The sequence below is a fragment of the Erythranthe guttata genome, chromosome 12 (assembly GCF_056151865.1).
Source record: "Erythranthe guttata isolate IM_541 chromosome 12, IM_541, whole genome shotgun sequence".
Classification (NCBI taxonomy): domain Eukaryota; kingdom Viridiplantae; phylum Streptophyta; class Magnoliopsida; order Lamiales; family Phrymaceae; genus Erythranthe; species Erythranthe guttata.
Window position 1 is genome coordinate 17,451,731 of NC_142544.1, and position 23,909 is coordinate 17,475,639.

The 23,909-nt window shown below is 36.7% G+C and overlaps 4 protein-coding genes across 5 annotated transcripts; 3 read left to right on the forward strand and 1 right to left on the reverse strand.

The window, feature by feature from the left end:
- The first annotated feature begins 1,441 nt into the window (after positions 1 to 1,441).
- On the forward strand, positions 1,442 to 4,180 carry LOC105967461 (glycerol-3-phosphate acyltransferase RAM2). Its single transcript, XM_012992059.2, has 2 exons — positions 1,442 to 2,092; positions 3,133 to 4,180. The coding sequence occupies exons 1-2, from the start codon at positions 1,475 to 1,477 to the stop codon at positions 4,033 to 4,035; spliced, it is 1,521 nt and encodes a 506-aa protein (XP_012847513.2). The 5' UTR covers positions 1,442 to 1,474; the 3' UTR covers positions 4,036 to 4,180.
- A 174-nt stretch (positions 4,181 to 4,354) lies between these two features.
- On the forward strand, positions 4,355 to 9,013 carry LOC105967457 (Vps51/Vps67 family (components of vesicular transport) protein). Its single transcript, XM_012992053.2, has 7 exons — positions 4,355 to 4,824; positions 5,144 to 5,241; positions 5,502 to 6,543; positions 7,498 to 8,004; positions 8,105 to 8,293; positions 8,379 to 8,515; positions 8,599 to 9,013. Exons 1-7 carry the CDS (start codon positions 4,672 to 4,674, stop codon positions 8,753 to 8,755), a joined length of 2,283 nt encoding a protein of 760 aa, XP_012847507.2. The 5' UTR covers positions 4,355 to 4,671; the 3' UTR covers positions 8,756 to 9,013.
- On the reverse strand, positions 8,452 to 11,949 carry LOC105967463 (uncharacterized). Its single transcript, XM_088826123.1, has 10 exons — positions 11,407 to 11,949; positions 11,053 to 11,136; positions 10,665 to 10,964; positions 10,421 to 10,556; positions 10,149 to 10,311; positions 9,824 to 9,952; positions 9,520 to 9,714; positions 9,301 to 9,423; positions 9,071 to 9,202; positions 8,452 to 8,741 (listed from the first exon to the last, which is right to left on the reverse strand). Exons 1-9 carry the CDS (start codon positions 11,585 to 11,587, stop codon positions 9,104 to 9,106), a joined length of 1,410 nt encoding a protein of 469 aa, XP_088682249.1. The 5' UTR covers positions 11,588 to 11,949; the 3' UTR covers positions 8,452 to 8,741; positions 9,071 to 9,103.
- Positions 11,950 to 18,496: 6,547 nt separating this feature from the next.
- On the forward strand, positions 18,497 to 22,067 carry BPEP (transcription factor BIG PETAL P (BPE)). 2 transcript variants are annotated; one of them, XM_012992267.2, is made up of 6 exons: positions 18,497 to 19,469; positions 19,785 to 19,979; positions 20,113 to 20,178; positions 21,164 to 21,232; positions 21,335 to 21,400; positions 21,633 to 22,067. In XM_012992267.2, the coding sequence occupies exons 1-6, from the start codon at positions 19,212 to 19,214 to the stop codon at positions 21,759 to 21,761; spliced, it is 783 nt and encodes a 260-aa protein (XP_012847721.1). In that variant the 5' UTR covers positions 18,497 to 19,211; the 3' UTR covers positions 21,762 to 22,067. The 2 variants fall into 2 exon arrangements, with proteins under 2 accessions (XP_012847721.1, XP_012847722.1); XM_012992268.2 differs by having other exon boundaries at positions 18,842 to 19,469; positions 21,496 to 22,067.
- Positions 22,068 to 23,909: the final 1,842 nt, after the last annotated feature.

Genomic DNA, 23,909 nt, shown 5'->3' on the forward strand with positions numbered 1-23,909 from the left:
AAAAATTTTAATTGTATTAATTTTTATTTATTATTATTTTTTAATATATTTCTTAAATTAGTAAGCCAAAAGAAAAGAAAGGTTGAGAGCACCGCGTGACTTCAGTCTTTAGACAAAAGTTGCAGCAATTAATAAGTTCACTACATTTGTCAAAAAGACCAACATCCAACCTTTATTTTCCACTCGTATTAATTAATTTTCGGTAAAATTATCTACTGCCTTATGTAATTCAAGAAAAATAAAATATGCTTATTCGGTTCAACTCAATCCTAACAAATTAAAAATTATGCTATTAAGTTATTCTTTGTGGAATTTATATAGGCTAAATAGCACTTAATACCTCTATGAAGTAATATTTTAATATTTTGCATGTGACCCTCTTGTACGTTTAATATAATGGCTCGTTTGACTAAACTTATTTTAAATAGTGGGACATGCTCTTATATTTGATAAGTAGTTTTAAGAGTTGGTAAGTTGTGACGCCTTATTTTTATAATTAATTTTAAAGTTTTTGAATAATGTTCTTGTGCGATAGTTTTTACTGATTATAAAATCTTAAATAAAATGTGGGATACATGTTATTTTGTTTTAACAAAAAAAAATCTTATTTGATCTCTAAAAACTTATTTTTTTGAATTTTAATAATCGTTTGAAATTATCAAACACTTTGGAAAAGCTCTTAAATATTTTATAATTTTTTTTAGCACGTAATACACACAAATCACAATCACAATCACAATCACAAAGTTCGGATTCTCCAAAGAATTAAACCGAGTGCCATGCCATGAAATGTATGCATATATTATATACATACAAAGCCACACATAAAAAAATCCGTATAACTCCAAAAATCTCATGCAGATATTACATCACTAATCTACGTTTTGTCAATTACACGTGCATGTTTTTTATTTAATGTTTCACAAAGCCATAACTTAGGAGCATCCTCTAAACCTAGAAAACTATGTACTATATTATTATTATTAATTTAATTAAATATACAAAAAAAAAAAAAAAAAAAAAACAACGATTTTTCCTAAGCTCAAATCCCTCATCAGTCATCAACCAGGACATAATAAATTAATAAATAAATAAATAAAAAACAAGAAATGGCGAAGCTTGAAATAACAGATATCCAGAAGCTGTCATATTAATTAATTAATTAGTTAAAAAAAAAAAAAAAAACGAGGCGTCAAACATTAATTTCATCATCGTTCTTACAGACCCAAAATCCTTTTTGTCCCTTTCTTAACTACACTCATCAATGCCCTGGAATCCATTTTCTTTCTTTTCAAACATGTATATATATATATATATATATCTATATATGTATGTATATGTGTATGTATATCTATGTCTATATATAATCATCAACTTTAACTTGGAACAAACCAGCTCCTAACAAACATTTCTTTTTTTAACGTTTTCAGAAAAAATATATATATATATATAACATTAATACAAGTGATTGATAATGGCGACGGCGGCGAGTTTTCCGGCGATCGGCGACTGCGCTTCGACCGGAAGAGAGAAGGACGCGGTTGTGGCGGACATGGACGGGACTCTTCTGAGAGGGAGGAGCTCGTTCCCTTACTTCGCGCTGGTGGCGTTCGAGGTCGGCGGATTCCTCCGCCTCCTCTTCCTCCTGCTGCTGGCGCCGCTCGCCGGAGCTCTATACTACTGCGTCTCCGAGTCCGCCGGAATCAGGGTCCTCATCTTCGCGACGTTCGCCGGAATGAGGGTTTCGGACATCGAGTCGGTGGCGAGGGCGGTGCTGCCAAAGTTCTACTCCGGCGACCTCCACCCGGAGTCGTGGCGGGTGTTCTCATCGTGCGGCGGGAGGCGGTGCGTGCTGACGGCCAATCCGCGGATTATGGTGGAGGCGTTTCTGAAGGAGTTTCTTGGGGCGGATCTTGTGTTGGGGACGGAGGTTTCCACGTACGGCGGGAGAGCGACGGGGTTCGTGGAGGCGCCGGGGGTTTTGGTTGGGGAGAATAAAGCCGACGCGCTTAAGGCGGCGTTCGGGGAGGCGCCGCCGGAGATTGGATTGGGTGACAGGCATACGGATTTTCCGTTCATGAATTTGTGCAAGGTTTGTGTATTAGTAATTGTACCTTTGCCTTCGTATATTTAATGTTATTATCCATAAAAAAAAAACTATCTTTAATATTATAGTGCAATTAATTTGTTAAACAGATAATTATGTGTAATTAATTCACACGAACAATAATTACTCATTAATCCGAACTATTTCCATTTTGGAAAAATATTTTTCATTACAATTTTTCTAATACATATTTCTAATTTTCTTTAAATATTTTTAAAAGTTTCGATAATTTTTTGAAAATTATATTTATAATATCAATATTATTACTTATTTATATTATGGTGATAAAAAAATGGAATTTATGAATTCCCATGATTCCGATAAAACAAATATTTGATTCGGAAACAAGTTTTTTCATTCTCCGATTTTTTTGATTTTTCGATATTTTTGGAACGGAATTTGAATTAGTTTTCGACTTCCGGACATAAAAAATATGGACTTTTTCTGAAAGTATAATTACCCATTCAATTACCACCATTATCTTTACAAATATTTTAAAGTAAAATACTTGATACAAAATAAAATAAAATTACATAGTAAAATGAGTTTAGTAGTTTACTATTACATGGGTGTGAACGAGCCGAGATCGCCTGTTTTGGCAGACAGACTCAAGTCAAGTTCATTTTGTCGACCTCGCGGTCGTTGATTTTTTTTTTGTCGAACTCGAGCCCAAGCTCATTTTGGTTTTTTTTATTATTAAATAGATTATAATAAAAAAAAATTACAAAATAACATATATTTTTTTATTTATATGTTCTTTCTATATTATTTCTTTAATATTTAATATTATTATATATTATTCAAATAAAAAATAATATATATATATAAAAAAAATAATCAAGGCTCGCGAGCCGGCTCGCGAACTCACATGAATAACTAAAAAAAAGTTCGAGCTCGTCAGAAAACTCGGGCTCAAAAACAACCCCTAGTTCACTAACTCTAATAAATTGAAGTTGATTTGTTTTTTTTTTTTTTTTGAAAGAATAAATTGAAGAAGTAATTAAATAATAAAAAAATAAATGCAGGAAGGTTACATAGTGCCAGCAAAACCAGAAGTAAAGGCGGTGACAGTAGACAAGCTCCCGAAGCCGATCATCTTCCACGACGGCCGCCTTGTCCACAAGCCCACCCCCTTTCTCGCTCTTCTCACTCTCCTCTGGATTCCCGTCGGCTTCCTCCTCGCCTGCCTCCGCATCGCCGCCGGCTCCCTCCTCCCCATGCCTCTTGTTTACTACGCCTTCTGGGCACTCGGCGTCCGCGTCACCGTCAAGGGGACCCCTCCGCCGCCCGTCGACAAGTCCTCCGGCAAGTCCGGCGTCCTCTTCATCTGCTCCCACCGCACCCTCCTCGACCCCATCTTCCTCTCCACCGCCCTCGGCCGCCCCATCCCCGCCGTCACCTACTCCGTCTCCCGCCTCTCCGAGATCATCTCCCCCATCAGGACCGTCCGCCTCAGCCGCGACCGCGCCACCGACGCCGCCATGATCAAGAAGCTCCTCAAGGAGGGCGACCTCGCCATCTGCCCCGAGGGCACCACCTGCCGGGAGCCGTTCCTCCTCCGGTTCTCGTCGCTGTTCGCGGAGCTGACCGACGAGCTGGTTCCCGTGGCGATGGTGAACCGGATGAGCATGTTTCACGGCACGACGGCGCGTGGGTGGAAGGGGATGGACCCTTTCTACTTCTTCATGAACCCGAGCCCAGCTTACGAGGTGACGTTCTTGAACAAGCTGCCAAGTGAGCTGACTTCCGGAGCCGGCGGGAAATCCAGCCACGAAGTTGCGAATTATATACAAAGGGTGATAGCGGCGACGCTGTCTTACGAGTGCACGTCTTTTACTAGGAAAGATAAGTACAAAGCTCTGGCTGGAAACGACGGCTCGGTGGTGGACAAGCCGCGGCTCAAGCCGAGCCAAGTCATGGGATGCTGACTATATAGCAGCCTCCAACCATAATACAGACTTTTGTTTTGTTGTTAATTATCAATTTTCTTTTGTTTTTTTTTTTTTTTTTTTAAATTGTCGAATTTTAATACTGAATAAATTGTATTATTCACTTGTTGTCCAGTTAATTAATGGGCCTAATTATAAACACGTTTTTACTTTACGTTGGATTATTTTCATTACGTTTCTTCTAAATATTGTTTAATTTAATTTCCACCAAGTAACAATGAAAATGTGTAAACTGTAAAGTAATTAAATAGTTAATTAGTCCCTAGTTTAAAGGAGTGCTTAATTAGTTATTACACGTGTCATGCATTCACTGGAATCCGATTTTCACCTCCGTCCCATCTATCATTATAACCGAACAAGGCACAAGGGATCCGACCCGACCCGACCCGCCCATAATTTTCTGACCCGTTCATCGTAAATTATCTACACCATCACCATTGCATGGTTTCTGCATTCTGCAATAACAGAATTTTCAAATCACATGAACTTTTCACCCCCACTCGATCGCCACCTTCACATTTCCATTTTTCCGCCGTTGTTTCCCCATCGGAGCTTGAAATTAATCACAGAAGATCGATTTGATAAAAAAGTAAGAAAAGGGGAGAAAAAATAAGAATGGAAAAAGGGTCTTTCTCGTCGAGTAAAGGATCCGACTCGGCCGATTTCGAGGCCGAGTTGACCCTGAGCGACAAGCTCAAAGTCTTCAAAACCTCCAATTTCGATCCCCAGAACTATGTCACCAACCACTGCGGTGCCATGAGCGAAAAGGTCTGCTTTTATTTATTTATCTTTTAATTATCATTAAATTTAATAATATTTATGGCTTTGGCTTATTTCGAGTATATGTACATTTGAAGATCATGCACACGATTAATTAAGAAGAGTGGAATTAAATGCTAGCTCAAGTTGATGATTGTTTAATTTGTAAAGCATGTTCAAGTAGATTTAGGATTTATGGATTGTTGATTGCAATGTGCTCGAGCATATGTTTCTGTGGGAGTAAAAATCTGAAAAACCAGAGTTTACGTTTATGCGATGAGGTAAAAAAGTTCAAAGAATGTTATCGAATTTGCTCGTTTTTCGGCAGGAAATTAGGCACCTGTGCATTTACCTTGTGGGCTTGAAGAAGGCCTCTGCGGAAGAAATGAGAAAGAGTGTTTATGCCAATTATGCATCATTCATAAGGTGAGTTGTGGTTTTAGAAAAAGCAATTATATAGCTGCATTTTTTCTTGTTAATTTGCTTGTTCTTCCTTCTTCCTATTCTGAGTGTGGTGTTCGTAGTTAAGCTATTGCGATTATTTCCCCTACTTATGGCTTCTGATTAGCGAAAATTTGATTGGAATAGTCGAAATTAAGTGAAATCAAGAATGGAGTTGAAGGTATAACAGAGTTGTTACGAAGAATTTGGTTCAAGCATGATTATGATATTTGTATTCATTTCAGAACATCAAAAGAAATTTCCGATCTAGAAGGAGAGCTAGTCTCCTTAAAGAACCTCCTATCTTCGCGCGCAAACATTATCCACGACATAGCAGACGGTGTCCAAGTAGAATCGCTCCACGACGGAACCGACCAATCAAGGGACGACTCGTCCACCGTTGATTTCGAAGACAGAGAGCCCACAAACTTCGATCAATGGCTTTCAAAATTCACCGAGAATCTCGAAGTCTTATTGGCCGAGAGAAGAGTCGAAGAAGCCCTATCCGCACTTGACGAAGCCGAAAACGTAGCAGCACAAGACCAACTAACCCCCACAGCACTCCTCTCTCTCCAAAACTCCATCATGGAAAACCGGCAGAAACTTGCCGACCAATTAGCAGAAGCCACCTGTCAGCCCTCCACAAACGGCTTCGAGCTCCGCTCCTCTGTTCAAGCAATGAAACGGCTAGGCGACGGCCCACGAGCCCACACCTTACTACTAAAATCACACCAACAAAAACTGCAGAGAAACGCGCAGTCTATTTACCCTTCGAGCGCTGCTTACGGCACTGCATACACAACCGCACTTTCGCATCTCGTTTTTTCAACTATAGCTCAAGCAGCAAATGATTCTTTATCTATATTCGACGATGAACCAGCTTTCACTTCTGAGCTGGTCACTTGGGCTGTAAATCAAACTCAGGCGTTCGCACAGCTTCTCAAGAAAAACGTTGTGGCTGCCCCTGCAGCATCTGGCTGTTTAAGGATAGTTACTGAGTGTGTTCATGTCTGCCTAGGGCATTGCTTGTTGTTAGAAGACCGTGGATTGGCGCTTTGTCCGACATTATTGAGAATCTTTAGGCCGTTTTTGGAACAAGCACTTAACGCGAATTTGAAAAGAATCGATTTAAGTACCGCTGCTATTGCAGCTTCTGATGATTGGTCGCTGTCTTATCCGCCTGTCGCTGGCCGTGGGTGGGGCGCTGCAGCTGCTTCTGTTACTAGTGTGGTGGCTTCCCAGCAGAAGCTTTCGAGCAGTGCTCATAGATTCAATACTATGATTCAGGTTAATAAAATTGAATCTTTTTTTTTTCTTGGGGAGAATAGCATTTTACCGCCTAAACTTTTCACTTTTTGCGGATTGCCACCTGAACTCAATTATTTATGCCACGTTGCCATCTCTAGCTCATTTCAGGCCAAAACGGTCGGAATTAGACGCATGCGCTTATGCGAATTGGAAGGACATTTTCGTCTTTTCAATTTCCTGAGCACTAATTTACCAATTTTCCCTCCATTTTTCTATGATGAAGAAGATGATGATGATGATTTGGTGGAAGAAGAAGAAGAAGAATCTAGCGAAACAGGGGAAGGCTAATCATTGAAGATGAAGAAACAGATCGGCAAAGGGTGAAAAAATCAACAAAACCTTAATCCCAGTTACAAAATCTGACTCAAAGCCAATGTCCCAAGAAGATGGCTGGGATTTGGATGGCTTCCCTCTGATTACAAGCTGCATGAATCTGAAATGTGTCGACCCAAATTTCGATATAGCGGCTTTTACCTTTTAATCGAAGGGAACTGCAGGTGGATTTCTTGAGGGGTAAGCTGAAAACCAACATTAGTTTGAAAACAAGAAAAACTGAAGAAGAAACCAAAGACAAAATAAGAAGAAGATAAGAAGATAAGAAATGATGCTGAGTGCAGAAACAGAGGGAAGTAAGGAAGGGGGGGAAGAAATGAAGATATAAAGTAGGATATAAGGAATGGAGGGAAAAATTTGGGCCAAAGTAGGCATTTTTTAAACTGAAAAGACGAAAAAGCCCTTTCATTTTGGCCTGAAAATAAGTCAGAGATGGCAACGTGACGCAAATAATCGAGTTTACGTGGGATTGTGCAAAAAAAAGTTGTTAAGGTGGCAATCCACAAAATTTGAAAAAGTTTTAAGCGGTAAAATGTTATGTGTGTGTTTGTGTGTGTGTGTCTATATGCATACTCTCACTTTTGAAGTCAAAATTACCAGGAGCTGTGTGAGGATATTGGCTCTCTCGAGATCCTGCAGCTATCCGAACAAGCTTTGGAAGGCGTTCTTCAATCATTCAACTCCTACGTCAACATGATGATAAATGCGTTTCCTGGTTCTGTAGAAACCGAAAACTTGGAAGGTTCCGGAAGGAGGATAGTTAAAATGGCCGAGAGTGAAACACAGCAGATCGCCTTGCTGGCGAATGCGTTGTTATTGGCCGACGAGCTTCTTCCACGAGCAACAATGAAGCTTTTGTCGGGTAACAGAAGTGATGTTGACCAGTCAAGGAGAGGCTCGGACAGGCAGAGCCGTATGCCCGAGCAGAGAGAACTGAAGAGAAGGCTTCAACGACTGGTTGATCAGCTGAGAGATAGCTTCTGCCGCCAGCATGCACTTGAGCTTATATTTACCGAAGATGGCGGTGTTCGGTTGAGCGCTGACATGTACTTGAGTATGGATGAAGGGAGAGAAGAACCCGAATGGTTTCCTTCTCCTATTTATCAGGTCATCGCCAAAAAAAAAAAATACAATCATTGTTTTTGTTGTCCAAAATGGTTTTGTCCTAACAACATTAAATTGGAAAAAAAAAAAAACATTATTTCAGGAATTGTTTGTGAAGCTGACTAGTATAGCAAGTATTGCATCTGATATATTTGTGGGAAGGGAAAGATTTGCCACTATTCTCTTGATGAGATTTACAGAGACAGTGATATTATGGTTCTCCGACGATCAAAGTTTCTGGGAAGAAATCGAAGCTGGTGAAAGAGCGTTAGGACCACTCGGGCTTCAACAGGTTTTTTTTTTTCTTTTTTTTTTTCCGGATCAAGATTTTCCGACACTTAACATAGACACAAAGAATCTGAACATTTTTGGTGCAGTTTTATTTGGATATGGAGTTTGTGATACTTTTCGCGTCTCAAGGGCGTTACCTGTCTCGAAATCTGCATCAAGTGATGAAGAACATTATTGCAAGAGCAATTGAAGCAGTCCAGGCAAATAATATTGATCCATACAGGTACATTTTGTTTTATAATTTCTTTTATCCTATTGAAGAATTTAAAGAGTTCAAATTTTCATTTAGATTCATTGATTTTGCAGTGTGTTGCCTGAGGATGAGTGGTTCGCTGACGTGGCGCAAATCGCGATAAAAATGCTGACGGGGGAAGCCAGTTTCGAACATGCTGAGAGGGATATGAACAGTCCAACAGCATCAGCAAGATCTCCATCATCTGCCCATTCTCCTGGAAGTGCATAGACAGTTTCAATTTTAACTTTACCTTAAAAAAATTGTACTCAAGTTCAATCAAGTTTCGACATACATTAATCGAACCAAATACGAGTTGCACGATTCTTTTATTCATATTTATGTCGTGAACCAAACTCAGTTTCAATTAGCTTTCAGTGGTCAATGTCGATCGCCATGATTACATTGGTCGAAGTAAAAATTCTTGGATATATATGTTTTTGAGTACTAGGATTATTCGGAAATTTAATTTTCGATATTCATTATATAGGACCCTGGGGAATAGAGCTTCATCAAAAGCTGCATATATAATATTCTGATGCTTACATCTTTGGTATGCAAACAACCCATTCAAAGGGTTTATTCAGTAAACACAAGTTGTTGATAATTCGAATAATCAATCTCGTTCAACCGTATACAACATAGTATCTGCTCTGGCAACTCTTCAGCTTTGTTACCCTGCAAAGTTTCACGAACCGAAGCATGCATTATTAACATTTTGTATATCTCAACCAAAAAAAAAACACGAAATTGAAAAATCAAAACATTCAACTCGCCTGAATCGTTAATCCGAAATCCAGGACACACAGCTTTAGCCTGTCCAAGAATGTCTCGAACCCTTTTCTTGATATGTAACTGAATCTATGCATGTCCAAATCTATTTCAAAATAATTCTCACCCTGCAAAGAAAAAATTGAAAAAAAAAAACGAACATTTCTAATCAGCAAAAGCATATACAATATAATCCATAAATACAGATCAAACGTCAAACTTACAGAGTAAAATTGATGTTGAGGGCGAGAAAGAACGGGTTTTTCATTGTACGCGTGCATGAGCTTTCTCTCAGCAGCACTTAGAGGCAAGTCCTCTACATTCGATACACGCCCCAATATTTTCAACCTCTCCCTAAAAGGCGCAACCGTTTCTAGAGGAAAGCCTTTGACTTTTTCTACTTCGTCTTCGATTAATCTCTGTAATTGGTTATGACAAAAAAAAAATACATATATCTTAATTTTTTTATATACAAATGTCGACTCTAAAAAATATTCACAAACAAAAACAAATTCACCGTTCGCTCACCCTAATATTTTCTTGAAAACGGGTCGAAAGTTCTTTGGCGTAATTTTCAGAAAGCTTAAAGTACAAAACAAAGTTTATTCCTTCTCCGTCTGTTTCACCCTGAAAAAATGCTGCAGGATACAACGGCATCTGTAAGACCAGAAAAACAAGCCAACATCACTATAAAGAGTACAAAAAATATATTTTCTTGAATTATTATTAATTAATATTTTTGTGATTATAATAATACAAAAAGGGCTTAAACAGCACGTCACCACATTATTGTATACGTATTTTGGAGATATAAAAAGGACTATTCATTTAACGTGTGCATTAGCAGTAGTACCTGAACATTTACAACAAGAATCGGTGGAAGTTTCCCGGAAGAATTAATAATCGGAAGTTGCACAAATCGAGCAATGTGATCGATTTTCCTCTGCGATAAAAATACATCGAGGCCAAAAGGGTTATATGCAGCACAATTCGGAGCAAGGTCCTTCTTTTTATCCCTGCACAACAAAATACGCAAGCACAAAACTTAAGTAAATACATAGACAAGTACAAGAAATAAGATTGATATTCGAGATTCGGGAAAACAAAAGATTACAGTTACGTCACCTGAAATAATTCACCCCTCTGACCTTGAAACTCCCCGCCTCAACGTCCGACCAACTATCAGGCATTCTCTTCCCCAAGGGGCAAAACGGTACTTGCGAACCAGCTATAGGTCTTTGCAGAAACGCCTTCGATGAAACTACAAATTACGAAAAAAAAAAAAAAAAGAGAGGAGATATATTTCATGTTTTGCCATTTCACAAGAAGTTACGTATACGTACAACAAAAAAAATTATTACACACTCACGTAAAGTGGCAACGGGATATTCTTCCCGCCATCTAAACGAGAGTTTCTTCTTTCTAATACTCGGAGGGCTAGAGCTGAGCGATCTTCTCTTTTCGACAGGTGGCACGGTAGAAGCTAGACAAGGCAAACAATTATTCGGGATGATTCCACAATTATCCAATATACTTTCTCCACCACCATTTTCACCCGAAGAGGTCGATATATCATCAAGAAACACGGGTAGATTTGGATGAACCGAGCTTTTACTAGCTGCTTCGCTAACTGAATTACGAGTCGATGAGCCATTTACAGAGATCACATCTAAAATAATTGAAACAAAAAATAAAAAAACCATTATTTATTTGAGTATAGGTAGTGGAAAAATCGAATGCATTTCGAAGGTGGATACCGTCGGGGAGGCTTTGGAAGTCTTCGTCACTCCAGTCGGATTCGAGCACTGCAGCTGAATCGAACCATGCTTCCTCCACACTTCCTATAGATACATATATATATGTGTATATATAAGAACTCATTCAACAACTTCAGAATATAGATTAATTAAAATGCAGATCTAAATACCATCAAAGTGCAAATCAAGATTCATCAAGATGCATTCTCACACACACACACCACACACTAACACATAGAGAGAGAGAGAGAGAGAGAGAGAGAGAGAGAGAGAGAGAGAGAGAGAGAGAGAGAGAGAGAGAGAGAGAGAGAGAGAGAGAGAGAGAGAGAGAGAGAGAGAGAGAGAGAGATGAACCGTGAAAAGTGGGGTTAGAGACAGGGCGATCGACGGGCAAAGATGAAAGCTTGTCGACTGTATCTGATGATCGATTAGACCTTCGTTTAAAACCCTTTGTTCTATTTCTACTCTTCTTCTTTCTCGAACCACCTAATTTACCGCCGACGCAATTCTCCGGCCGTGAAACGCACGCCCCCATCGCCAACAAACAAGATCGGACCTCGATACAAATCTAGAGAGAGAGAGACAAGGAAAAAACCATTCTAGAGAGATAAATATCAAAATACCCTCTTCTCTCTCTCTCTCTCTCTCTCTCAATTCCAATAAATAGATTACTAATTCTTCGCCATTAATCTCTTCTCTATCCACAGAGATTCACGACATAAATCAATACCCTTTAATTCTTATTATTATTAATTATTAAAAGATTAAAATGTATGTATGATTTTCAGAGCTCACCCTGAGGGGAATTCAACAGCCCAATTTAATGAATCGGAAAGCAAAAAAAATTAAAAAAGTATTGGGCATTGAATTGAATTGAAATCATTAAAAGAAGGAGACGAAGAAAAAAAAAAGATAAACGAAAGGGTTGACGCCTGGCTGGCAGGTGGGAAAATCTGGGGTGACACGTGTCGGGAATGTAAGGCGTCGAGCGTGTGGGAATAGAGACCGCAAGTTCGTACGTGTGACCAGAGAGAGATCTTAGCGTCGCTGTCCTTTTAACTTCCAAAACCTCAGCTGTCAGACTACAAACTTTTAAGGCTGTGTTTGGCCTTTAAGTTTTTGGAGAATTTGAAAATAAATATATTTAATTATATTAATTAAAGATATTTTAAAATAAAATTTTGGAAAATAAATTAATGTTTATATTTTAGTGAATACATTTATTACACTTGACAATTGGGCCATTTATTAAAATGCCAAATCAATCTGACTTGTCAAATTCGTTAGGGCATGTTTGGTATGCAGGAACGAGTAAGAATTGCTTTTAAGGTGATTCCAAAATAATCCCAATACAGTTAAATCTTTATAAATTAATCAGTTCGGATTAGAGAAATTCTATTAATATAGCGAATTATTAAATTATCGAGTTAATAATTTAACACATTTTCATTGAGTCGGGACCGAGAGAAACTATTATTTAATCAAGGTTGTTAATTTATCGAGTATTAATTAATCGAGGTTATAGTGTAATGTGGAATATCCATGAATGAATAAATATATATAAATTTTGAAACAATTCAGGATCTAACCCACGAATATTTAATATAGAACACAAACCCGACCAATTATTAATTATTTATAAAAAATAATACTATAGTAATTGGTATTTTTATTTTTGTATATTTTAATTTAAAAAAAAATCAAATATATTTGATTTTGAAATTAATTTTTAATAAGGAAAATGGACAAGATATTAGACAGGCTGGGTTTTGCCTATTAAAGAGATTAGACAAGAGTGGGTTTTCAATGTTTCACCATTTGTCAAGTTATTTAAACCCAACCACCAAATAATAATTTACTGATTAATTAGTTATTAGAAAAAGGTATTTTTGAAGAAAAAAATTGAAAGATGAAGTGATGTTTATTTGTTTTTTAGTGAAGACATTTTTTACTATAGCAGTCAAATCATTTTACTGTAGCAGTCACATCATGTCTGAAGGAGAGAGAAACTTTTGAAATTGTTTTGAGAAAATGATTTGAAAAGTGTAATAAATCCCATTTTATTTTGGGGAAACAGTGAAAAAAAAAACAAAATGCATCCAAACATAGGAATTTCCTTGAAATCCCATATACACCAGCAGGCCCAATATTGGAAAACCTAATTTGATTTTCCACGTGTACTATAGGTTAAATTATTTGGGCTATTCAATTGTGGGCTTTATTTGTAGTGGGCTGTGAAAAAGGAACTTCTCAACACTTTTCATTGTGTTTCATATGGGCTTTAGCCCAGTCAATAAATAAAGACTCTCAAACAAATATAAACAATTCGAACGTTTTTATTAAGACTGTTTCTTTAAATTAATGGACAAATTACGGGCAACCCTTGATGACGGAATTATGAAAAAACACCTTTTATTTAGGTAATTTCAGTTACCCCTCCTTAAAATGTTTTTATCGAACCAAATTATATATTTAGTTCGGGTATTATAAAATGTTGGTGTACCGAAATTTCGGTTCGATTTTACCGAATTAACATCCTTAAATTTACCAATGGAGGGTCTTTTCGTAAGATAATACATAGTTGAGGGAGTCACTGTAATTACCCAAACATGGAAAGCGTTTTCGTAATTTGATCATAACTCAGGGGTGGCCATAATGTGCCCTAAATTAATTGATTTTGAGGCGATTTATCTGTCGATGGCCGTTGTATTCTGGGCTATAAATGCATGCTTTAGTGAGAGAGTAGTGATAACACACATAAGAGTCATCCTTCTTCGTTTTCGATGCCAATTCTGTCGTGAGTGAGGGATACACTGTATGTCTGTGAGAGAAAAATCTGAGTGATGTAGAATGTGTTAGTCAGAATGAAGGGGCCTTGAGAATAGATATAACGTCTGAGAGTTGGGTCTATGGTGAGCAGAGTGTCATTCTGTGCGTTTGACACCTTCTGGAATTGTCAACATTTAATTTTCTGAACGTGGATTGAATTATTGAGGACTGATCCGTTGTTGAACAATAACAACTCCGATCCACATGTCGGAGTTACTTGTGTGCGTTCTCTCTATTGCCCTATTTTATATTTAGTATATATATTCTATAATCCTTAATTCCCTTTCCCATATGTTCTATTATGTAATAGTTTATTCGATTTGATATTATAAAAACCTATGCTAAATTCAAACGAGTACTCAACATGTTTCAAATTCACAATAACAAGTTCATCGATATAGATTGCAATTAATCATGCTACAATGAATACAACTCTAAAAATTTAATTGTTTTCCTAGTAGCTGCGGTACGGTAGATTTCAATTTCTTCCATTCGACTTCGATCATTTCAAATTCATTCATTTTAAATCCTTCGACCGTTTTGCATTTCGAAACTAATGTGCCATATAATGGTGAATATTCCAACCCTCTCTCTCTAGAAGTATCATCTCATAATCACATAATAATGTCCACATATATCATTATATAAAATAATAAAATATGAGTATTCTCTCAATTCCAATTCCAATTGCTAATAATTAGTTTTCCCTACATACATATATTAATTAATGTTTATATGGGTCCAATGGAGGACAATCTCCGTATGCCTTATGTCTGGCATTAGACAAAACTGGTGTTACTGGTTCAACAAGAATCTTTAATGCCAGATTTCAAAACTCACTACTACAAATCTACTCATTATAATTATATCACTAATTCAATACAGCGTATACATAATTTAATTATTAAAAAAAAAAAAAAAAAAAAAAACTGGTAATGAGTAAAGACTATTGGGGGCAAATTAAGGCCACTCCATAAAGTAGGTCCAAATTACGATTTTTTTTTCATGTTTGGATAATTACAATCACCTCTCTCAACTATATATTGTCTTAAAAAAAATTCTTATTCAGTTGGTAATTATCCAAAAATGAAAGGGTTTTTCGTAATTTGAGCATTACCCAGGGGTGGCCGTAACCGGTTCAACCGGCCTGTCCGCTCCGAGTTTCAAAAAACACTGCTTCGATGTGAACCAAAACCGAATAAAACCCCACCATTTGATTAGATATATATAAAAATAAATAATTTACATAAATCACCTAATAATTGAAGAAGGAAACAACCAATCAATTATACAAAATTAATCCAGCAGAAAAAAGTGGGGCAAATTTTAGGGTTTGCTCAGACTTAGCTGTAATTGTCTGCAAAATTTGGGGTCCTTAGAAAATATTTCAACATCAATTCTCATTGCGTTTGGCAACCTATCTCACATCAAACTTTTGTTCCTTTGTTTTGGAAGTACAATCTTTTTTTGTTTGATACGTTTAATGATTGTACTGTTTATCTAATTCCATTAATTATTATTATTATATATCATTGGACCCAAAAATTAAAAATTAAAATTAAAATCCAGTTAACACAGTTAGGTTTAATTCAATGAATTCAGGACGATCTGGTGAGCTTATACTACCAGTGGGGTAACTTATAAATTCTGAATTTTGTTTTTTCATTTTTTTATATAATAAATAAAAATTATAAAAAGAATTCCAGATGGAGTTAGAAAACAATTTGAGAAAATGTAATATATCCAATTGCAATAACAATTCTGAAAAACTATCACATGTTATGTTTTTCGAATGATAACGATCTGATAGAACAGTTAACACAAACACAGACTTACGTGCACTTGTTATGTATGTATCGTTTACCACAATTGTGTGTGTGTCATATGGCTAATTTATAGTAAAAGTTAGAAACTGTCCTAACACACGCAATTGAAAATTTCGACCGAAGGAAGTGTACTTCATATATACTCGAATCGAGATCGTTCGTTAGCATCTTGTTTGAGCTTGATTTGTTGATATCAAGAACCAAGTTTGGACGCGTATGTATATTCTCGTTGCGTAGACTATGAAGTTCGGATTGAACGATCCAATTGATTAGAAAAATTAATATGTGTACAAAAAATTAAGGCTGGACGTTAGTCGATTTTAACAGACTAATGTATAAATGAGTAAATTGATGGTTTTCAGTTTACTCAAAAGTCAGTTCGCCGATATTACTGACTCACCGACTTTTTTAACAATAAAAATTTATTATTAATATTTACTTATAATTCTAATTTTTAAAGATAAAATAAAATATATAAAAAAATTCGAAAATTCGAAAAAAAAATATATAAAAGAAGTTATAACTAAAAAGGATATAATAAAAATTTATAGACTCCACGTACTATTTTTATTTTAGGGTAAATTACAAACACTCCCTGAGGTATGGTCAATTTACGAAAAAATCCCTCTTGTTTGGATAATTACATCTATTCCTCAACTATAATTTTTTCTACACCTCCACCCTTATGGTGTCAAATTCAACTTAATCATCTAGATCATGTGAAATGTGCTATAGTTTATACTCGTTTTGTGTAGAAATACAATTTATGATGCACCACAATCTGATATATACAAGCAAAAAAACTCATTATGATCATCTTGCTTCAAAACGTAGAGTTCCAATAAGATAAAACGGGTACAAAAGTGATAATATTTTATATAATCTCGAAGATTCCACTAAATTTGATGAGTTGAGGGGTGGTTGTAATTATCTTAACAAGAAGGGGTTTTTTGTAATTTGACCATACCTCAGGGGTGGTTGTTATTTACCCTTTATTTTATAATTCTTATTTCCTATTCTTCTTTTATATATTTAATAATTGTAGAAATTTAATAAAAATAACTCTTAATATTTTAAGGTTAGGTTTTTCGCAACAGTTTTCACAAACTTTTGAATTCTTAAAAATTTGATAGAAAACATCTTATTATTTATTGTTATATAAAAAAATCAATAATTAGATGGATGATAATATAAACCGACCGACCCATTTTTTACTCGACAAAGTCTGCTGCCAATCATTATCCAACCCACATTAGTCTGGCCGATAATTGACCCATAATTATCCGACCGACCCATGCACAACCCTACAAAAAAACTAGCCTACTGAAGCTCATTATCAAAGTTCGTTTAGGCTCGATTCAATAATTAGATGAAGCCCTATACGTACATAGAGAAGGCTTTTATCCTAAAAAATTCAAGCAATTAATACCCATCTCAATTATATGTTACAATTGTTTAAAATTAAATTGATCAAACTAATAAAAGAAAGTAGGCATTGCCCTTTTAGATTGATGATGAATGTCTATCTAAATTCTGCAAGTTGTTGAAGGTGAAGTTTGGCAGATGGCAGCTTCTAGGAAGCTTTCACTCTTCCTTACGTTAATTGTTTCCTCACTCTGAAAAAGCTATTTTGGACTTATAAGCAAATCCCTATTGGCAAACTTAATTATGTGACTTTAATTTACTAAATTCACTTAATTTCTATTTCGCAATATAAGTTAAACTATTTGCTTATATTACGATAGTTTCCATCGTTTCATCACTTATATATATAAGCACATATATATACGTAGATGTGTGATTATATGTAAATCTACAGTTAACGATCAGACCTGATTTTAATAACCGGGTGTCTAGCGAATTCCAGGATAGTTTCTTTTTGCTATAAATAGTGAGAATCTTAAGGGTGCTAAGGAAAGTTTATCACAAGAGGAACAATTTATTTAGTTAGAGAAAGCAATGTAGTTTGATTTACATACACATCTAACTTGGTGTTGTGATCAAATTGTGACCACTAGGAAAGTGAAATAACGATTAATTAAAAAGAAAAAAAAAGCACTTATGATCAAACATTATGCTATGTCTCTGAAAGTTCGATTAATGGTTTGGTTCTAGTAACCACTATTAACCTCAAAATATATTATGAAGCTACATCTATGTGCACTGGATAAATTTACAATCTCGTATAATAGATTGTAAATTTCTCGTATAATAGATTGCAAATTGTACCGTGATAAATATGTATACTTAGTTTTGCAAATTGGTTTATTTGTTTAATTACTTATGTATATATTAAGCCTTTTCTTTTCTTTTCTCATAGGTGCATTTAATGTTGGGCTAAAAAAATGGAGCAATGAATCTTGGCATTTGCAACACATATTAAAAGAATAAAAATAGCGTTGTCTAAGGTAAATTGCCAGGCCGACCTTCGCTGTTTTTTTTTTCTTCAATTTTTTCATTTCATATTATTTGTTACTTTAAAATTTTATAATAGGTAAAAATAGTTTATAAGAACTTTGTACCTAAAAATTTATCAGCTGTTTAAAATAAATTTAGCCAAACAGGCCTCGGCCAAAAAAATATAAATAAGGCCGAATGTGATGGTTGGGTTAGGCAGAAGATGAAACCAGCAAATATGAAAAATGTGGCCCAATAAATGCCAATTGCCACAGTCATTATCATCTTTTCAGATTATCTTAAAAAAGCTAATTCTGAAACCTAAAACCATCATTATCACTAACCCTTTCCACAAATAGACCCATAATCCCCAATCCAAACAATCATTAACTAAACTATCTTCACTTAATCATACTTAATTAATTGCACCAAATATACCAATAAACATTAGCTGACAAGCTCATTTATTGCTTTCCGAAATAATTTGAGTGTCTTTTTTTTCTTTTTTCTTTTTTTTTTTTGTAAATGTAATATTTGCTTTTAATTTATATTAAAATGTTATATGAAAATACTTTTTAAAATATTTAAATTTTAATTTTTTGTATTTTTTATGATCAGAAGTTTGTAGCTCAATTTGTTAATATAAGGAATAAATTTTATAGGATTTTGAATAAAGTAATTTCTATTTATGTCCATGAATAACTTTTTTATAACTGCATATCGGGTGTAGGTGAGCCGGGATGCAGGGGAAAATAACTCGGAAGCCTTAAAGACACGAAACGCTGGACGCTCCGAGAAATGCTCACTCAAAGTCACTTCTTTTCAACTCCCGAGGTTTCTCTCTCCCCTCTCTCTCTCTCTCTCTCTCTCTCTCCTCTTTTTCTCTCTCTAGAAGCAGCCATTGTACGCCAGTCAGTACTGTACTCACTCAACAACCTCCACTCTTGGAGGGAAGAAGATCCACTTCATTGTCCCCCCACACCCCACCCCCCTACCCCCACCCCCCCACACAAGTATACATACACCTCCCTGTATCTACACATTTCATGATCGTTGTTTTGCGGTGATTGGCCTCCGTCGGAGGAATTTGTTCTCGGCGTTGGGAGAATGGATCCACAAGGAGCGGCGATGATGAACGACGGAGGAGTTTACAACTTCGCCGAGATCTGGCCGGGGTTTCAGATGAATGCCGCGGCGGCGTCGTACGGTTTGGGCTTGGATCCGATGCTGGTCGACCAGAGATCGAATAACAGTCCGCCCAATCACAATTCGAGGAAGCGCCGCGACGAAGAAGACGACTGCGCCAAGGGCGGAGCGGCTTCTACCAGCAACAGCAACGGCAACAGCAACAACAATAATTTTATGGTCAGTCTAATTACTGCAAAATTTTCACTTCAATTGAATTTTTTCACAAGTTTGTAAATTATAATGGTTTCCCTACTGTATCCTCATAGTATGTTTATACTATTCATCAAAATTCATTGCATATTATGAACAAGTAATATTTGCCACCTTGGAATTTGGAAAGTTAATTTTTGTGTTAATTATATTAATATATTGGTATATCTGTTTTCGTATTTGTGTGTGTGTTTTAGGGTGTATAATCGGTGTGAGTTTATCCCTGATTGTATCTTCAATTAGCTTAAAGTTTCTTATATGGTAATTACTGTTGAAATGAAGCAAAATGAAGTTGATTACAAAAGGATGAAGTCTGTTGGATCCAATGGCAATTATGAAAATAAAGCAGAAGGGGAGGGTAATTCAGGAAAGGCAGGGGAGGCACCTGTGAAACCAGCTGAACCGCCGAAGCAAGACTTCATCCATGTCCGAGCGAGAAGAGGTCAAGCTACCGATAGTCACAGTTTAGCTGAAAGAGTAAATAACTAGACTCGAAGTTTCTTTTATTTATTTATGCATAAAAAATTTAGTCTATTGAGTATTGATGAATAATTTGTTAGATGATGAATATTTATTAAGTGATTGTTCTTGTTTCACCGTCTTGGTGCAGGCTCGGAGAGAAAAGATTAGCGAGAGGATGAAAATTCTTCAAGATTTAGTTCCTGGTTGTAATAAAGTGAGTATTACCTAACTTTTGCACTTTCACCGTATCATAAAGACATTTGTGCCGTTCCATTGCTATAAAAAGTAGTTGTTTTATTAGATGGAAATATGTCTATCAGCAATTAAGATTGGCTTGATCAGTTAGGCTTCTCATTTCTATTTGCCATGGAAAATTTTAAGATAAAACATGCACATGGCCTTGCCTTAATGTTTTCTGTTTTTATATTTTCTTGTGCAATGCACTTATTTATATGAAAAACCGCTCAGTTATTTTCTTGAAACTTTCGACTATGTTAGTTCACGCTGTATGATCTATTTCCCGCACTGGCTGGGTCAGATTTTGGATTATATGATGACAATATGTTTTTAATTGCATGAGCGGGATTAAAATCTTTGCACACTGCAAAAGACAGCCTGATGAAAATTCGAGTTTAGTGTTTTTTAAATCAATCAACAAAAAGCTGCTTTTATGTTCTATGGAGTGGCTGGCCAACTCGTATTATTAGGCTATTGATAGAGCTCTTGGAAGAGGGATGCCAACTTCAGAAAACCCGAGCATAAACTCTTATATAACCGCCCTTTCATCAGAATTAAAAAAAAAAGGCACATTATTTACTGTCTTAAGAATGTACGCAAAGGAAGCAGCACAATTTTCACAGTATTAATTGTTTCAGCTTGAGTTTTAAGTTCTCCAAGGCACAGTTTGGAGCTTCTTCAGACAGATCTCTATTCCTCAATCTGAATTTGAAGCATTGTCTTGTTCAGAACGTACATGTTTTAAGCCTGAGTGAAGAAACTGAGTTGGTTCAGAGTTTATTGCTGACTGCATATCTTCTTTATTTTACTTCTTACTACAATGGTTATGTAAATTTATTCGTTGATTTCTTGCCATCCCATTTTGCATGCACTTCTTTCTATCTTCTACTTTCTTGCTAGATACTCCTGATTTTTTATTTTTTTAAATAACAAAATTTTAAGAAGGCATTGTTTGCATGCAGGTTATTGGCAAAGCACTCGTGCTCGATGAGATTATTAATTATATCCAATCATTACAACGCCAGGTCGAGGTAGACCACTGAATCCCTCTTCCTCTCTTCTCCAACCCCCCCTCTCCCCCTCGTTCTTTGTGTTTGCGAATATGTGCTAATCACAGTTGACTTGTCTTACAGTTTCTGTCAATGAAGCTAGAAGCAGTCAATGCAAGAGTAGGCCTTGATGGATTTCCTTCAAAAGATGTAAGTGCTCCTAACACGACACCCAACTTTCTGAACGTGGGTTAACTTTTTCGCTACAGGAAATTTCAAGTAGAGCACATTTGTTCCTCATGCAGGGTGATATCATCAAAAGATGAACCGATGGAGAAAAAAAAATTAGGAATAAGCAATTGTAAACGTTTCATAATATGTGATAATACGGAGATGTTTGTCACTGCTTCACTAATATACACTATGGGTTCCTTCTGTGCAGTTTACTCAGCCAAATTTCGATTCTTCTAGCATGGCATTTGGTTCTCAGAGTACACGAGAATACGATCGGAATTCACCTCCAGACTGGCTACATATGCAAATTGGCGGTGGTTTCGAAAGAACATCGTGAGAAGATCGAATTCCCGTGAATTAATTAATACCACTATAAGATAACCGAATATCCGTGCTTCGTCCTCAAACGATCGAAGCAGTATACAATATTTCCATTTCGTCTATTGGATGCGGACGTGTTGATATCGAAGATCAAAACCAAATCCCACGCCCTGCGTAGAAAGTGGTCAAGTTCCACAGAAAGATTCATAGAATCAATTGATTTCTGAAATGCCTATTTAAAAAACATTCTTGTATTACGTATATGTTATTGCTATGAACAAAGTCATGGTTCATTGAATAAAATGTAAACTTTGTTGTTTTACTATTATCTTCATATATTTATTTACAGCAAAGAAATAATATTTAAAAAAAAAAAATATTAATTTCCTAAAATCAATTTATTTTACTTGATTTTTTAATTATCTATAGAACAATTTGCGGGGCCTCCTTGAAGTGTGGTTTCGTTGACGAACTGCATCTCAACCCAGCCGCACACGACGTACACGTGCGACCTCTCTTCGTACCAGGCGGCCAAACCCTCCCGGAGCATGCCGTCGTACTTCAATTTGAACCGGAGCGGCTTGCGCTGGGTCCGGCTCTCGATCAGAGCCGTCGGAACGAACGACGCCGGCACGGATACGGTGGTCCTGTTTATGCTGACGTGGAAGGTGATGTCGTCGGCGATGTCGATGAAGAAATCGCGCGTCCTCGTGACCCACAGCAGCTCGTGATCCAGGAAGATGGAGAGGACGGAGGTCTCGTGGTAGATGCTCCGGTCGCCGGGGTTGCTGACGTTGAAGACGGCGTCGCATTTACCGGTGACCTGGTCCGGCGAGGCCTGGAATTCGGAGATGGTTAGGGAATTTAGGGCGAATTGGTGCTGGAAATGCTGGTCGACGATCAGCTGGGTTTGCAGGTAGGGGAAGAAGGCGAACACCACCAGCATGATCGAGATGGTGGCTAGGGCGGTCATGAATATGCGGTCCCAGTCGATGACGTGGCATGCCGATTCGAATTGGTGGTGGAGGTCGGAGCAGAATATCCGGAACTCGGAGAGCGATTCTGGTTCCGCCGCGGCGGCGGCGGCGGCGTTGGGTGGTTGTTGTTGTTCGGTTTCGAATGTGGTTCTCAGCCTGTTGTAGCCGTCGGGCCGCCGGATGCGGGGCGAGCCGTTTTCTTCCATGGCAGATCAGGCAGACGAAAGAAGAATAATTGGTAGAAAAATGTCATGTGTTGAATCGCAGCTCCCATGGTACATTTTCCAGAGGAAAACGATTAGCTATGAGAATCACTCATTCATCTCTCTCTCTCTCTCTCTTCTTTCTCTCTCACACATACACACACAATCTCTCCATTATAATCACCCATCTAATTGTGTCTTTAAATGTGGAACATCCATTCATCAAATTCCCTTTCCTACTATATACGAAATAATTCAATCTGATTAGGGGTGTCAGTGAACCGAGCTTGTAGGGCTGCGAATGAGTCGAGCTCGGACCTAGTTCAGTTGTTTTGACAGGTTCGAGCTCGAATTTATCTAAGTATTTTTTTTTATTTTGCTCGAGCTTGAGTCCAAGTTCATTTTGATTTTTTTTCCTAAAATTATTTTTTATTATTAAAAATTAATTGTAATTATATATATTTTTAATTTTTATGTGTTTTTTTATATTATTATATTATTGAAATAAAAATAATATATAAAAAAATATAAATAAAATAAAAGGATGGCTCGTGAGTTCACGAACAACTTAAAAGAGCTCGAGCTCGCGAACTCAAGCTCGAGTTTGAGTTCGAACTTTTTTCAAGTCGGCTCGGCTCGTTAACGACCCCTACACGTGACGAACAACTTCAAATATATTCATTAAGTTCTAAGTTAAAAAAAAAAAAGGAAAAAGGAAAAGAAAAACCATGTGTCCAAAATAATTTGGGCCCATTTTATATTGGAGTATCTGTAACTGGGCTCTATATTCGAGACTGTATACTGGATTAGCCCAAGGAAAGTCTTGCAGTCAAAAAAATAATAAAATAATAAACCTTTGTATACAGGGGTATTTTGAAAATATTATAATTTACAAGGAGTAATGTGCAATAATCCCGCACTCTTCACATTATTTTAAGGAATATATATGTAATATGTGTGAGCCACAAACAGTAGAAGTGCATT